The 13,759-nt window shown below is 39.2% G+C and overlaps 1 protein-coding gene across 11 annotated transcripts in view; it reads right to left on the reverse strand.

The window, feature by feature from the left end:
- Window positions 1–290: 290 nt before the first annotated feature.
- LOC129771754 (potassium voltage-gated channel subfamily H member 6) overlaps window positions 291–13,759 on the reverse strand; it is a 405,800-nt gene continuing 392,331 nt past the window's right edge. For all 11 annotated transcript variants that reach the window (XM_055775755.1, XM_055775760.1, XM_055775754.1 and 8 more), the window contains 4 exons: window positions 2,169–2,442; window positions 1,756–2,106; window positions 1,580–1,691; window positions 291–1,510 (listed from right to left, as the gene is read on the reverse strand). In XM_055775755.1, coding sequence (XP_055631730.1) covers window positions 1,472–1,510; window positions 1,580–1,691; window positions 1,756–2,106; window positions 2,169–2,442 — 776 coding nt within the window. In that variant the 3' untranslated portion in view covers window positions 291–1,471. The remainder of the gene's footprint in view (window positions 1,511–1,579; window positions 1,692–1,755; window positions 2,107–2,168; window positions 2,443–13,759) is intronic.

Here is a 13,759-nt window from a genome sequence, read left to right on the forward strand (position 1 = left end):
ATACTGCCTATCTCACTGGTTGTGCTCCGAAAGTGCTAGCATCTCAGCTGTCAGCGGGAACCGAAAATTGTCTTTGAACCGCATGAACAACTGATGCAACTGTTCGATTCAAGAAGACCATGACATGTTAGTTTCTTTGCCGATTTCATTATTGAAGTCATAACTAGATAGGTTTGCATAGGGAATGTGATATACTAAAACAGCGACAGAAGTGCAATTTACACCGACCTTTTTTTTTTCCTTTTTGTTGAATGTTTGTCTTTCCTTTGCGTGGCCCGAAAGATAAGTCGTCTTTTCGTAAGGTATATTTTCCGTACATTTTCTACAAACGTTTTAATTCCTTCAGTTCTTTCTGCTATCTTGTGTTCGTTTTATTTCCCTACGCTTGCTTCATTCTCCTTCGATTAGAACATAATGCTCGACGTCCGAAAAGGAGTAACCGAAAACTGCAAGAAGAACCATACTCTCGAGGAAAATTCGACCCCTGACCGACAACGAATGCGATCCCTTTCCATGTGTGTTTTGTGTGTGTAAGAGAGGACGAGTGTGTTTGTGTGGTTATGTTTTGTTAAGTGAGCGAAGGTGTTCTGATTCGTGTGTATGTGTGTTTTTTTTTTATTTTACTGAAGTGAGTGTTAATTAGCGTTTTATTTGTTTTTAACTTTTTCTTGTGAGCATTACTTCTAAGAAGCGTTTCATGGTTCGGTTGTTTCTGTTGTTTTGCTTACGTGAATGTGTGTTTATCTTATTGTTTTGTTGTTTTTTATACCATTGTGACCGTTTCGAGAGAAATGTTGTTTTTTCTTCTCCTTCCTGTTGCCCTTCACTCGCTTACTTTTTTCTCCAATTTGAGTCGCTTGAAAAGTGAAATAATTCTGAACAATCGTTAAAACCGACTAAATCATTTCTTACGCTTAGATTCTTAGCTCGTTTTCTTCGAGTGGTTTCACCTACGAAATTATGCACTAAGAGGAGAGTGAAAAAATTGTGTCTACGAAATGATGAAATTATTTTTAAATTGGTTTACTTAAGATAAATTCCTAACACATTTGTTCATATGCGTACTTCGCTCGCTTTGGATACCGCCGAAATAAGAATGGAGCTTTTCGTTTCCCTTCAATCACTCTACAATCACTGCGTTTCGACTATGCGTGTTTTGGTTTTAGAATTTTTTTTGTCTGTTTTTTTTTTGTTTCAATGTTTGCTTTTTTACCTTTTTTTTTGCTCATCGTAAAAATCTGCTGATATTTCGTATAAATTATGTTCAGTATTTATATGAAAAAATGTACAATTCTTTTATCGATCAATATAATCAAAGGTGAACATTTGAAATTAATACAAGCAATATGTACATCAACATTATACGAATTTTTCGGCTAGAGGAGCTAAAGTTGTCGTCTTCTGCTAGACTGCGGCTGCTGTTGCTAAACGGCTAAACTGTTTTCTGTTTTCTTCAAGGTTAAAGCATTCGTTATTGAGGCTTCTCCTGGCTGATGGAATGTTTACTGTCCTACAAAGCAAAACAGGAAACGAGGGTTTTTACGGGTTAATACTTGGGGTATCTAAGGAATTGCCTCACCTGATCAATTTCGTCCAGCGACTCGAGCTTGGCGATAGGTGCGAACATGTTCCAATTGTGACCTTCCGGGGTGTCATCCATGGCTTGATTAAATGAAGAAAACTTTGAGCACCTGTGGCGAAGGAGAAACATAAAAGGGTAATATGGGTTGACCCCGAACGGCATACTATATTTACTTGAAAAGGCTTTTCTCGTTTGCGCACTCGGGCTGCGAGACGGACCGCTGCACGTTGGTTCGTTGTTGTGCTTGCTGGTGTTTGGCCATACTGCTGCCAGCGTCTCCGGTTCCGCCGCACATATCGAAGGAGAAATCACTCTCGGACGGTTGATAAGACGACATCGCAGTCTTGCCGGACTGCTGCATCTGCATCTGGTGCTGCTGATGCTGGAGCTGCTGTTGATGAAATTGCAGTTGCATCTGTTGCTGCTGATGGAGGATGTCTAAAATCGTTCTGATATCCTTCTTTAGGCTACCTTCTAAGTTATCTAGTCTTATCGTTAAATCAGATAATTGATTCGTTATTGATCTACAATTGGGGGACACAATGAGTTGGTTGTAGAGGCGGAATCATACGGAGGAGGAGCTTACCCTAGAACATCGGGGTGCTGTTGGTGGTCGCTCATGTCCCGACCACCGGTGATTGGAGCTGTGTGGTGGAACACGTCCTCTTCCGGGCTACACCGGATGTTGAGATCAACGGGGGGAGCACCGGGACGCCCGATAGGAAGCTCCTTCGAGCCACACGTGCAGGCGCGATTGCTGATGGCACTGAGCGTGACAGTATCCGGAGCACCCTTTGGCGACAGGTGATCACTGGGCGGACTGTGCTTGTGCGAGCTCTTGGGGCTCTCATTTGGAGATGCTGCCAGAATGAAATGGGAAAAAAATGACCAACTTTATAACAACGACCGGACAAAGAATTAAATGCCGACTACAACAAACAAAATAAGACGATTTAGCGAATGAGTGTTATTTTTGAGGGCACATAAGCCGCTAGTATTAGTTTCGCATACTTCCATCCATTTCTAACTTGCATTAATAATTTTTGTTGGTTAGTTAGGTTAACATTTAAATGCAACAAGCAATAAAATAAGTGTTTATACATGTATTGTGTATATGGTAGAGAATGGCAATTCTTTGTGCAGACAAACCCATTGAGAAATCGGACAAAATTTACTGAGATGATTGAAACTGATTGAGCCCCCTGAGTGCGAGTCTAACTGTAACTTCGAGGGTGCTTCGTCAGTTCTCCTGTATCTGTACTTGGGCTTCGAAAAAATATTTCTGAATACATTTGAGATAATAGGCGCACATTTTGAGAGTGCCATATTCAGTGCTAAAATTTTCATCGGGAATGATGAAGTATATAAAAACAAGATACAGTTATACTCTATACTCTCTATATAACGCAACTTTATTTTTTTTTAAACACATGTTTACATAAAAATAATGAACTATGAATACATTTCCCGTTTCCGTGGATATCCTTCAATAGAGATTCAAGTTTTCTGCAAGTAATCTTCAACAGGGGTTTTTTTTTATAAGGATTCAACTACTTCAGGATAACTTAACTACTTCAACTACTTTTTAGACCCGAGGATCAAGTCAGACTATTTAGGAGTTCTTGAAACGTAAACAGTATTGCTGCCAATGTTATTGGAGTACATAAAATATCTTGCGACGAATCTTCTGAGAGTAACAGGTCATCGTCGTCTTCAAGACCTGTAAATGAAACAAAACAGACGAAACTGAATCAAACCTTATACACGAAACTCACGACACACCTTTTAGGACTCTTTTAACGAAGTGGCAAATGAAAATAAGAGTCGCGTTCAGGAAAAAAAAATCCGAATTTGATTAGCTTCTCAAGTCCGGCCAGAAAAAGGAATTTGATCTAGAAAAGGCTGCAACATTCTAGGGAACACATACACTGTTTGACCGAAGCCAAATATTTGACACTTTTTGACAGACAAAATTTGATCAACGTGTAGAGTAGTGCGGGGCAACGATGCGCACGGGGCAAAAGTGCGCATTGGCCTTTTTGAAGCAAACGAGCATAAAAATTCAACAACAGTGTGGTCGTTTGATTCATTATTACACCATTAGCTCACACATATAAACACGATACATTTCATGAAAATGGCAAAAAGCTATGAGGTAAAAAGAGTTTTGCGATGTTTTGATCTATTTTTTTCAGTTATGAAGGTGACGATTTACTTACCTAAAATAACTGGCAAATTCGAAACTATACTGTCTAGGAAATCTCCATTCTACAGTAGATGATAGTGCGTATTCGTTTTTGTGAAAAAGTTCGAGAGTTCAAAAATTGCTTGTTGGGCAAAGGTGCGCAGTGACTGTGGGGTAAAAGTTTCACTAGCGCTTTGCTCTGAAAAAAAAATTATAAAATGTTTTCGTCAAAATTTTTGAAGGGACGCACAAGAAGAAAGCTGATTTGAAGAAATGCACTCCAGAAATGCTCAAATGACACAACAAAGGCTTCGGGAGGGAGTCTCGAAGCGTCGGATTGCGGCAGACCTCGGTATTTCTGAATCAGCTCTGAGGAAGAAGCTCATATCAGAAAGTTATTTACGATTTGAATTTTTTATTGACATTTCTACTTCCGCTGGGATGTATCAGCGAGCACCTAGGGCGGTTCAGATAGGTATTTAGGAGTGAGCAGTCTGAGGTTCTGGCGGACCACTGCAGGGCACTGGACAAAGCTTTCTATGGTATGACTGTCAAAGGTTTACGGCGTCTGGCGTTTGATTTTATGAAAGCCAACAACCTCCAGCACGAATTCAACCAAGTTGCAAAACTGGCAGGAAGAGATTTTGATTCTAGCTTCATGAGGAACCATCGTCTGTCTCTTCGAACCCCACAACAGTGCAACGAAGCAACAGCGCTCCAAGGCAAAGCGTCGGAATCCTCAGAACCGAAATCCAAGATGAGGAATAAAAATAAACAATTGCTCAAAAATAATTAAAAATGAATTTCAAATGAAAAATGTTTTTATTTTCACCATGCATTCAATTCAATAACGGTTATGTTTCGTTTATGTTTATGTTTTCACAATAAACTTCAAAGAAATATTGTTTTGTTTTTCAACAATGAGTTTCAAATAAATCAAGTGAAGATAACTATGTACACCTATCCCTTGATTTACACTGGAGATAAGTTCCCGATAAAACCGTGTAGAATGAAATCTCCGATTTTGCTATGAAAAACCGTTTAAAACGAAATAAGCCCACAATATATACTTAATTCAATCATTTATTTATGTAAAACAATTATAAAAATCAACTTATGGAATTCATTATAGATTCTGGATACAAATAAACAAAGAATTCTTCAAGAAGCTAAATTGTAATAAGTTTATTCGGTATCGCCACTTTAAGGAACTACCAGTATTTTTATTCTGATTAGTATAAAGTCATCCTTATCACTTGAGCATTCCTGATGCGATTCTGGTTCAACAATCGACGAATTCGGGAAGATCTCAGATTTGACTTCAGACTAAATGATAGAAGATTCAATCAACAGCTGCGTAGATATGTTTTGCTTTATTTATCATTAAATTTAATAAAGAGATTTCCAGTAGAAAGCCGAAGATAACACTTTCCTTTACTTTTCATTTTTGTCGATATTCTTGGCATTCTAAGAGCTTGAAAAATTGACACACGTTAAGACTCCGAAAATGCTAGAAAATTGATGACTTGCCAGCTCTGGAACATAAAATCGCACTCGTAGTCAAACCTATAATCCTATTCTACTTGCTTACATATGAACTACAAATATACATTTTTCAAGTTTCTCAAAATTTGTTATTTCATAAACCGTGTAAAAGCGAAATCGTGTAAAACAGGTTCTGAACGGAGTTCCGAAGAGTTGTGTATAGAGTACAGAATCCTGTCTACAGCGCCAATAATGTCCCCGCCCAGAGGAGGATTCTGAGCAGAGTTCTAGTAGTAGAGTAACGAAGAGATCGAATATAGACAAAGCAGGTTTGATCTATACTGATCGGTGGTTTATTCGCAACTGACACTGTTCTTAACATGTCATGCCCTATTTATATCATTGGTCCCATAGTCCTCTGAATAGCCTATAACTGCGATTGATTCTTTGGTCAGGTTACTTCAAGAGTATTCGCTATAAACAATAGTGGGTTCTTTTCCATGCGTTCCCTATTCCGTGACAATTCTCTTGTTATTGTGCGTTTGTTGTGATTGTCCTTTTGTATTGCCTTCAATGCTAGTGTTGTGTATTATGAGTTGTGCAAATAATGTGTATCAGGTTTTTGTACCCGACGAAAAGGTAAGTGACAATATGTTATTATGTTAAAAAGCTAGATTGATCGTTCTATTTTCAGGTGCGGACTCAGGCGGATATGCTGCTGGTATTGTGAAGTGTTTTTAGTGCTTAGTTTTGTAGTTTTTGTCGTGTGTAGAATGAAGTGTTTCTATGAGAATGAATATTTTGTTTTCTTTTTTTTTTGTGTTCGGCTTGGGCCGTGACACAGGTACCGTGTAAATAGGGGGATAGGTGTTTTTATAAACTTGATCTATATAAATAAAAATGATTTGGTTTCCGTTCCTCACGATTTAACTGAAGAACGGAGAAACGGATTTAAACAGACAGTGTCAGGACTGATGCGTCTTAGTCTGCATCAGGTTTGTTTGTCAAAACAGAAGTTATAGTTTACGTACATAAAAATAGTTTCTGTGGGAACTTGAGTGTTCGTAATGATTTATATCAATATATCAATTAAGGGTGGGACGAAGTTCGCCGGGTCAGCTAGTTTGTAAATAAAAACGAATTCTGTTTCAAATGTTGGACATTTTCGGATATCTTATATTGTTACTCTTCCCTCTCAAAAATTTCCACGCGGTATGTTCGACCATAACACCCACTCTCCATCCATAAAAAACCATAGAACACCCCTTCTCCTGCCTACTGCAACAGTGCAACATTAGCCATCTGTTTACTTATATTCCGGAACCCGATCGAATTTGAACCTTTGCAATCCGATCGAGATCAAATTTTGCATTCTACAATCAGTCCGAGTTTCAAACCCAATCGACATATGCAAAAATAACAACATTGTCTTGATACGTGACAAACGTTAAAATAATTCATCGTTATTCTTGAAGCTCTACTCTTTATCACATCAGTAGCACCGAATGCAGTTCTAAATTGTTGAAATTGGAATGAAAATGATTACTTGATGTTATTTAACTTACTCCGTAGGTTGAAAAGTCCCGGGATTTTTCAACAGATGGCGCAACTAAAAATGAACAAGATTCATTTCGAGAGGTTCATCGGTCACTAGCTTATGTGTGACAATTGACAATTCGTTTATTTGTTCACAAATCACAGTTGTTTAAGTGTTTAAGTGTTTAAGTCTACCTGAGCATTCATATAGAAAATGGAAAAATAAGAATATCGGTGGTTTATTGAATTTAAAATGGGCCGTACAAGCACCTCGATCTTGAAGGCCAAACATGGCTACGAATCCAGAAATAGTAAAACAAGTGCATCGACTGGTTTTGAACGATCGTAAAGTGAAGTTACGCGAGTTAGCCGAGGCCGTAGGCATTCCAAAAGAACGAGTGGGATACATTTTGCAGGACATTTTGGTCAAGAAAAAACTATCCGCGCGATGGGTGACGGGTTTGTTGACCGTCGACCAAAATAAGCGGCGCGTTGATGATTCAACAGCCGGTTTGGTGTTGTTGAAGCGAAATCGAGTGGACTTCTTTCGACGGTTTGTTAATGGATGAAACGTGGATCCATTACCACACTCCTGAGTCCCATTGGCAGTCTGCAGAGTGACTGACAAGCCACGAGAGTTGGCCAAAATGCCAACGGTTGGCCAGGAAGGTTTTAGCCTCCGTTTGGGATGCGCATGACATAATATTCATCGAATACCAGCAGAAGGGAAAAACAATTACCGGATTGTATTATGCAGCATTATTGGACAAATTGAACGACGAAATAAAGAAAAAACGGATCCATATGGCGAAGAAAAAAGTTCTGTAACGACAACGCACTGTCGCATACGTCCTTAGAAGCGATGACCAATTGAACAAATTACGATTCCAATTGGTCGCTCACCCACAATATTCTATAGACTTGGCCCCCAGCGACTATTAAAGGGTGTGTCACATCAAATTGCATCACGGAAAAAACGCTGTAGAAATTCGCCCAGTAGACCGATCCTTTTGAAAATTTTAGACAGTAAAAAAAAAATAATAAACAACTTTTGGCATTTTCTTTTTATTCATACTTCGAGCCCAAGCCCGTATGCTCGCACCTTCCTCTTTACCCCGTCCATAAGGTTCTGTACAACGTCAGGTTGTAGTTTATTTTGAACAGAAATCCATTTTCTCTTGAAGTCCGCCTCCGATTTGACAACTTTTGGGTTCTTCCGGAGGGCCTGCTTCATAATCGCCCAATATTTCTCTATTGGGCGAAGCTCCGGCGCGTTGGGCGGGTTCATTTCCTTTGGCACGAAGGTGACCCCGTTGGCTTCGTACCACTCCAACACGTCCTTTGAATAGTGGCACGAAGCGAGATCCGGCCAGAAGATGGTCGGGCCCTCGTGCTGCTTCATTAGTGGTAGTAAGCGCTTCTGTAGGCACTCCTTAAGGTAAACATGCCCGTTTACCGTGCCGGTCATCACGAAGGGGTCGCTCCGCTTTCCGCAAGAGCAGATCGCTTGCCACACCATGTACTTTTTGGCAAACTTGGATAGTTTCTGCTTGCGAATCTCCTCCGGAACGCTGAATTTGTCCTCTGCGGAGAAGAACAACAGGCCCGGCAGCTGACGAAAGTCCGCTTTGACGTAGGTTTCGTCGTCCATTACCAGGCAATGCGGCTTCGTCAGCATTTCGGTGTACAGCTTCCGGGCTCGCGTCTTCCCCACCATGTTTTGCCTTTCGTCGCGGTTAGGAGCCTTCTGAACCTTGTATGTACGCAGGCCCTCCCGCTGCTTGGTCCGCTGGACGAATGAACTTGACAAATTCAGCTTATTGGCGACATCCCGGACCGAACTTCTCGGATCACGTCTAAACTGCTTAACTACGCGCTTGTGATCTTTTTCACTGACGGAGCATCCATTTTTGCCGTTCTTCACCTTCCGGTCGATGGTGAGGTTCTCGAAGTATCGTTTTAGTACTCTGCTGACCGTGGATTGGACGATTCCCAGCATCTTACCGATGTCCCGATGTGACAACTCCGGATTCTCGAAATGAGTGCACAGGATTAATTCACGACGCTCTTTTTCGTTCGACGACATTTTTCCAAATTTACGAAAAATTGACAGTGAAGCATGGCCAACGTGATCTATACACTCTTATCTGATTATAAGCGAAAGCTGAAGATATAATTCCTAAAAATTAAATTTCTACAGCGTTTTTTCCGTGATGCAATTTGATGTGACACACCCTTTATATGTTCTCAAGCGGTGGTTCCAGGGAAAGAGATTCACATCGATTGAGGAAGTCATCGCAGAAACTGAGGCCTATTTCGAAGACTTAGACGGGAATTGAAATGTTGGAAACTCGCTATACCAAGTGTATTGCTCCCGAAGGAAACTATGTTGAGGAATAAATACAGCTTTGTCAAAAAAAAAAAAACGATTGCTTTCATTTAAAATTCCGGGACTTTTCAGCCCATATAGTATGATGTCAATCGAAGGCTGAAGCACAACCACCATTATCACAGATTCGTGTCACATTTTGAATTGACTGCTCCTCCGGAATCGATTGAATTGGATGATTTTCTGCGTAAAAAATGTGTATGTAAAAGTAATCGCTGAGTTATGAATTGAACAATATATTTCAGAGACGAAACTGTTTTTTTTAAATTTATAATCAATGTAATAGAATTTTATGTCGTTCCTTCTTCGTTGGTTTATATATTTTCTTCGTCAGATTCAAAGTAGACTTAACTTAAATGACGTATTTTTGATAAATATGACTTTTCTATCTATTATCCTATTACTGTCATGCTCTCCTTAACAGTCGTGTAAGGATTTATTCGAAGCATGAACGATTCAATTCAAGATTAATTAAAACTTGATTATAGATTTGCAATAAAAACATTATCGATGAAAAGACTTTTGTGAGAGATTGGGATCCCAATGTTTATTGATTTTTATAATTATTTCTGACTTCCTTCTGACTTTTGAAACTAATACCTGATTCTTCAAGATCTAGTTCTACAATATCTTACTGTCAATGAAGGGTTGAAAATAAATATTACTCTCCGTATTCGCGTTAACGGCATTGAGTTTCTGGTTTTGAAGCGTAAAAAAAATTAATTTTCAAGCTTTCAAAAACTTTCAAAATAAAAACTATGAATAAAAAATGAGTTCTTCGAATCAAAATAATATTCTATGTAAATGAAAAACACCTTTTCGCAGATGGTGAAAAAATCTCATACGAATATTGTGCTTGAAGATAATTTTTTGTTATAATAGTAGTTTTTAGTGAGAATTTTGAAAAATTTATGGAAAATAGGTGAGGTTAGGGACAGGAAAACGTTCTCCAAGTAATTAAATAACGCCAAATAAAATATTTTAGTCAAATTTTAGCAATTTAAAACGGCCTTTTGATGGAAAGTAGTTTTCCTCTCAAAAACTAATGTAGTATCCACGATAAATACAATACGGTACCGCGACTTATGAGAAAGGCCTTTCAGCCATCTTGAATTTTGTATGTAAACAATCAGCAATATTTTGCAATATGTTTGTTTGCTTTTTGTGTGTGGAATTGTTTTGGTGGCAATGGGAGCATTGAAAAGTTGAAAGGTAAGTCTTTTACTGTTAAAGTTAGGTTTGTAATATACTGTATCTTATTTTATGTCTCAGCTCAACAGAACACATCGACTCTCGGTGTCGGTTGGTGCTGGATATATTTTTCCCGCATTTTGTAGTTAGAGACGTCGGTTAATCGTTCGATTAATTCAAATAATCGAATATCTGAAATTTTAATCGAGTAATTCTGATTCGAATAATGAAAAATCAAAATATGAATACATCGAATAATTATCAAAGTAATCGCGAATAATGGAAAGGGAACAATTTTGACGTAGGACTACGTCTAACCGGAAGATATAGGGGGTGAAATGGAAATCTAGGCACTGAACAAGTAGGAAAAAATGCAAGATTTGGTACGCTTATAACTCGAGCATTTCTCAATAGATCGCAAAAGTTTTTGCATCAATTGATAGGAAATATATCTACGCATCTATCATAACAAATAACATTTCATTTTTCTTGAGATAAATAATTGAATATTTGTGAAATATCAAGCATTGTCAAAATGCACTATGTGCCCATTTTTGATTGGTCCATTTTGTGCTCCTCGAATCGTACCGACCAAAACGGGCAACCAGAGCAGCAGCGAAATAGAATGAAGCACGATTGGAAAGAAAAAAGAAAAAAATGAACGAAACATTGGTCGCAGTCTCACACATGCGTAATTCTCGAGCCAGCCAGTCAGCTTAAAAATCCCCGCTCCGCTGCCGTAAGGATCATTCTCATCCAAACCGTACACCACATCGGTTCGCATCACAACACATCAACAAACCAACCCAAGCAGCCATGTCTGGACATGGTAAAGGAGGAAAAGTGAAGGGAAAGGCAAAATCCCGCTCGAACCGTGTTGATCTGGAGTTCCCCGCAAGGGTAGCTAGGCCGAGCGCGTTAGTACCAGTGCACCAGTCCACCTAGCCGGCGTTATATAGTTTCGGCCGCCGAAGTGATCGAGTTAGCTGGCAAAGCTGCTCGCGACGATAAGAAAACCCGCATTCGGAACAGAACACATTCGGTTCGGTGGACATCAAGACAACAGGCAGTTGCAGCGAGTGGCGAGTGGCAAACGCAATCGCAAAACGGCATCAGGTAGCAGAAGAAAAAAGTTTGTTCTTTATACAAACTGCTTTGGTGGCAAATCCAGAACAAGGCGGCATCGAGGGCGTTCGAATAGGTTTTTTTTTCAAAACCACGAGTACAAAGTTTTCTAAATTGGAACCATTCCATAAAACAAGGCGCTTTTCAGGGCCATTAAACCTTCCAAAAAAGAGTTTAGGAAATACAGTTCAATGCTTCCTAAAACATTATCCAAAATAATAATAAAACACAAATTGATTTTTTCATAATTTGTTTGCCAGGATCTGATGAGTATGTGAATTTGGCAGTTGTTCTGAGCTTATTGATAGTTGGGAACTTTCCAGATTATTCAATTTTCACCAATTCTTTAATTGTTTCCAGATTGAAAGTACAGTAATTTACAATTAGTTCGACATTTAGCTAATTGGACGGACATGTAATGCGACTTATTTAGTTGGACATTTTTGTAAACATAGGGATCCAAATTATGACCCCACATTGAAAGTCGACACTGTACCACTGTCATCGCAAATGTTCAATTACAGGTTAAAATCGCCTCCAATGCGATACTGAGTGGCGCTTCGGCACGTCGCATTGAATGAAATTTACTGTATAACATGTCACAAAGCTGGATGGGAAGAAATTTTCCAACTGTGAAAGCTGTGGCGAGTGGCAACAAATCGCTAAACAGGAAGGTTTAGCCGAACAAGATGGGGATATCGAGTGATAACAAAACAATAAACTCTTTAGATTGAAGATAATTTTGTGATCCTGAAAAGGACCCTTTTTAGCCTGCATGTGAATCCAACGAGCGAACAAATCATAATGAATGTATTTTTTTGCCATCGCTCCCTTTTAACGCTCATTCGTTCGTCTCGTTGGACTCGCCTCTTTGGCTGAGTCTGCCGATTTGTCTCTATCCTGTGAGTGTGTACCGCTAGAGTATAAAACACGCGGACCCCAAAAATATCTTATTTTCTTTCAAACCGTAAACCCGTGTGGTTGTACGGCATCGGCATCGTGGACGTAACAAAGGAGGACAAGTTAAGGGAATGGCAAAGTCTCACTCGAACCGTGCAGGTCTCCAGTTCCCTGTTGGTCGCATTCACTGATTGCTCCGCAAGGGTAACTAGGCCGAACGGATTGGTGCCGGAGCACCAGTATACCTAACAGCGATTATAGAGTTTCGGCCGTCGGAGTGCTCGAGTTGGCTTGCAAAGCTGCTCACGACAATCAGAAAACCCGCATCAAGAACAGAGCAGCTTCGGTTCGGCGCTCATCAAGGCAACAATTAGTTTCAGTGAGTGGCAAAGTGTTTCTCCGGCACGTCGCATTAAATGTAATTTACTGAACAACATGTCACAAGCTGGATGGGAAGAAATTTTCCAACTGTGAAAGCTGTGGCGAGTGGCAAACGCAATAGCTAAAAAGGAAGGTTTAACCGAACAAGATGGGAATATCGAGTGATAACAAAAACACAACACCAAAGGTTCTTTTCAGAACCATCAACATATTCATAAAGAGTAAACAGTAAACTAATCCATTTTTCAGGTAGATAGGTAGGTATTCACGTAGGAGAAGAAAATAAAACAATATATTTAAAATATATATTTAACAAAAGCTGTCCCCTTTGTATAGTCCTACGTCACTCCGGTTATGTCCCCGACATTACCCACCCGTCTTTTTCCAAAAAATACAGTGCAAAATTTGTTTAACTGTCATGTATTTCGTCGAAATTCATTGAATATGCTAAACCATTTACAGTTGAAGCATAAAAATGATTCCCTGGTGGTGGAGGATACTGGGAAGAAGAATTCAGGGTCTGCGGGAGTGAAATGCGGACTTGAAGAAAGTGGTCTTAGCTCCCGTTCTAAAATAGTAGTATTCAAACCTCGGGTGCCAAGGAAAATATATCATACTAGTGGTCAATGATTCTATAAATATACTTCTTTTGAACTAGTAGTTATAGGCACCAAGCAGAAATATACAAACAAATTAGCTATTTGAAGAACATTCGAAGAACAGGTAATTTTGAACAGAAAACATTTTATATTGGTACAATAAAAATATTGTGCATGATTACTGAAAAACAAATATAAATTTAAATTTAAAAATGACCCCACGATTAATCGACAATTGAATAAACGAAAAATTTAGACACTTATTGTTGACGCGGTTACACCTTTAGGTCACACATCTTGGTCCGTACTACTGTTTCAAACGTATTATATGACAATGGCATGCGCTATTGTTGTCAGTTCGTCTTAATAAAAAAAGAAGTTTGATC

Source organism: Toxorhynchites rutilus, chromosome 2 (assembly GCF_029784135.1).
Source record: "Toxorhynchites rutilus septentrionalis strain SRP chromosome 2, ASM2978413v1, whole genome shotgun sequence".
Taxonomy (NCBI): Eukaryota; Metazoa; Arthropoda; class Insecta; order Diptera; family Culicidae; genus Toxorhynchites; species Toxorhynchites rutilus.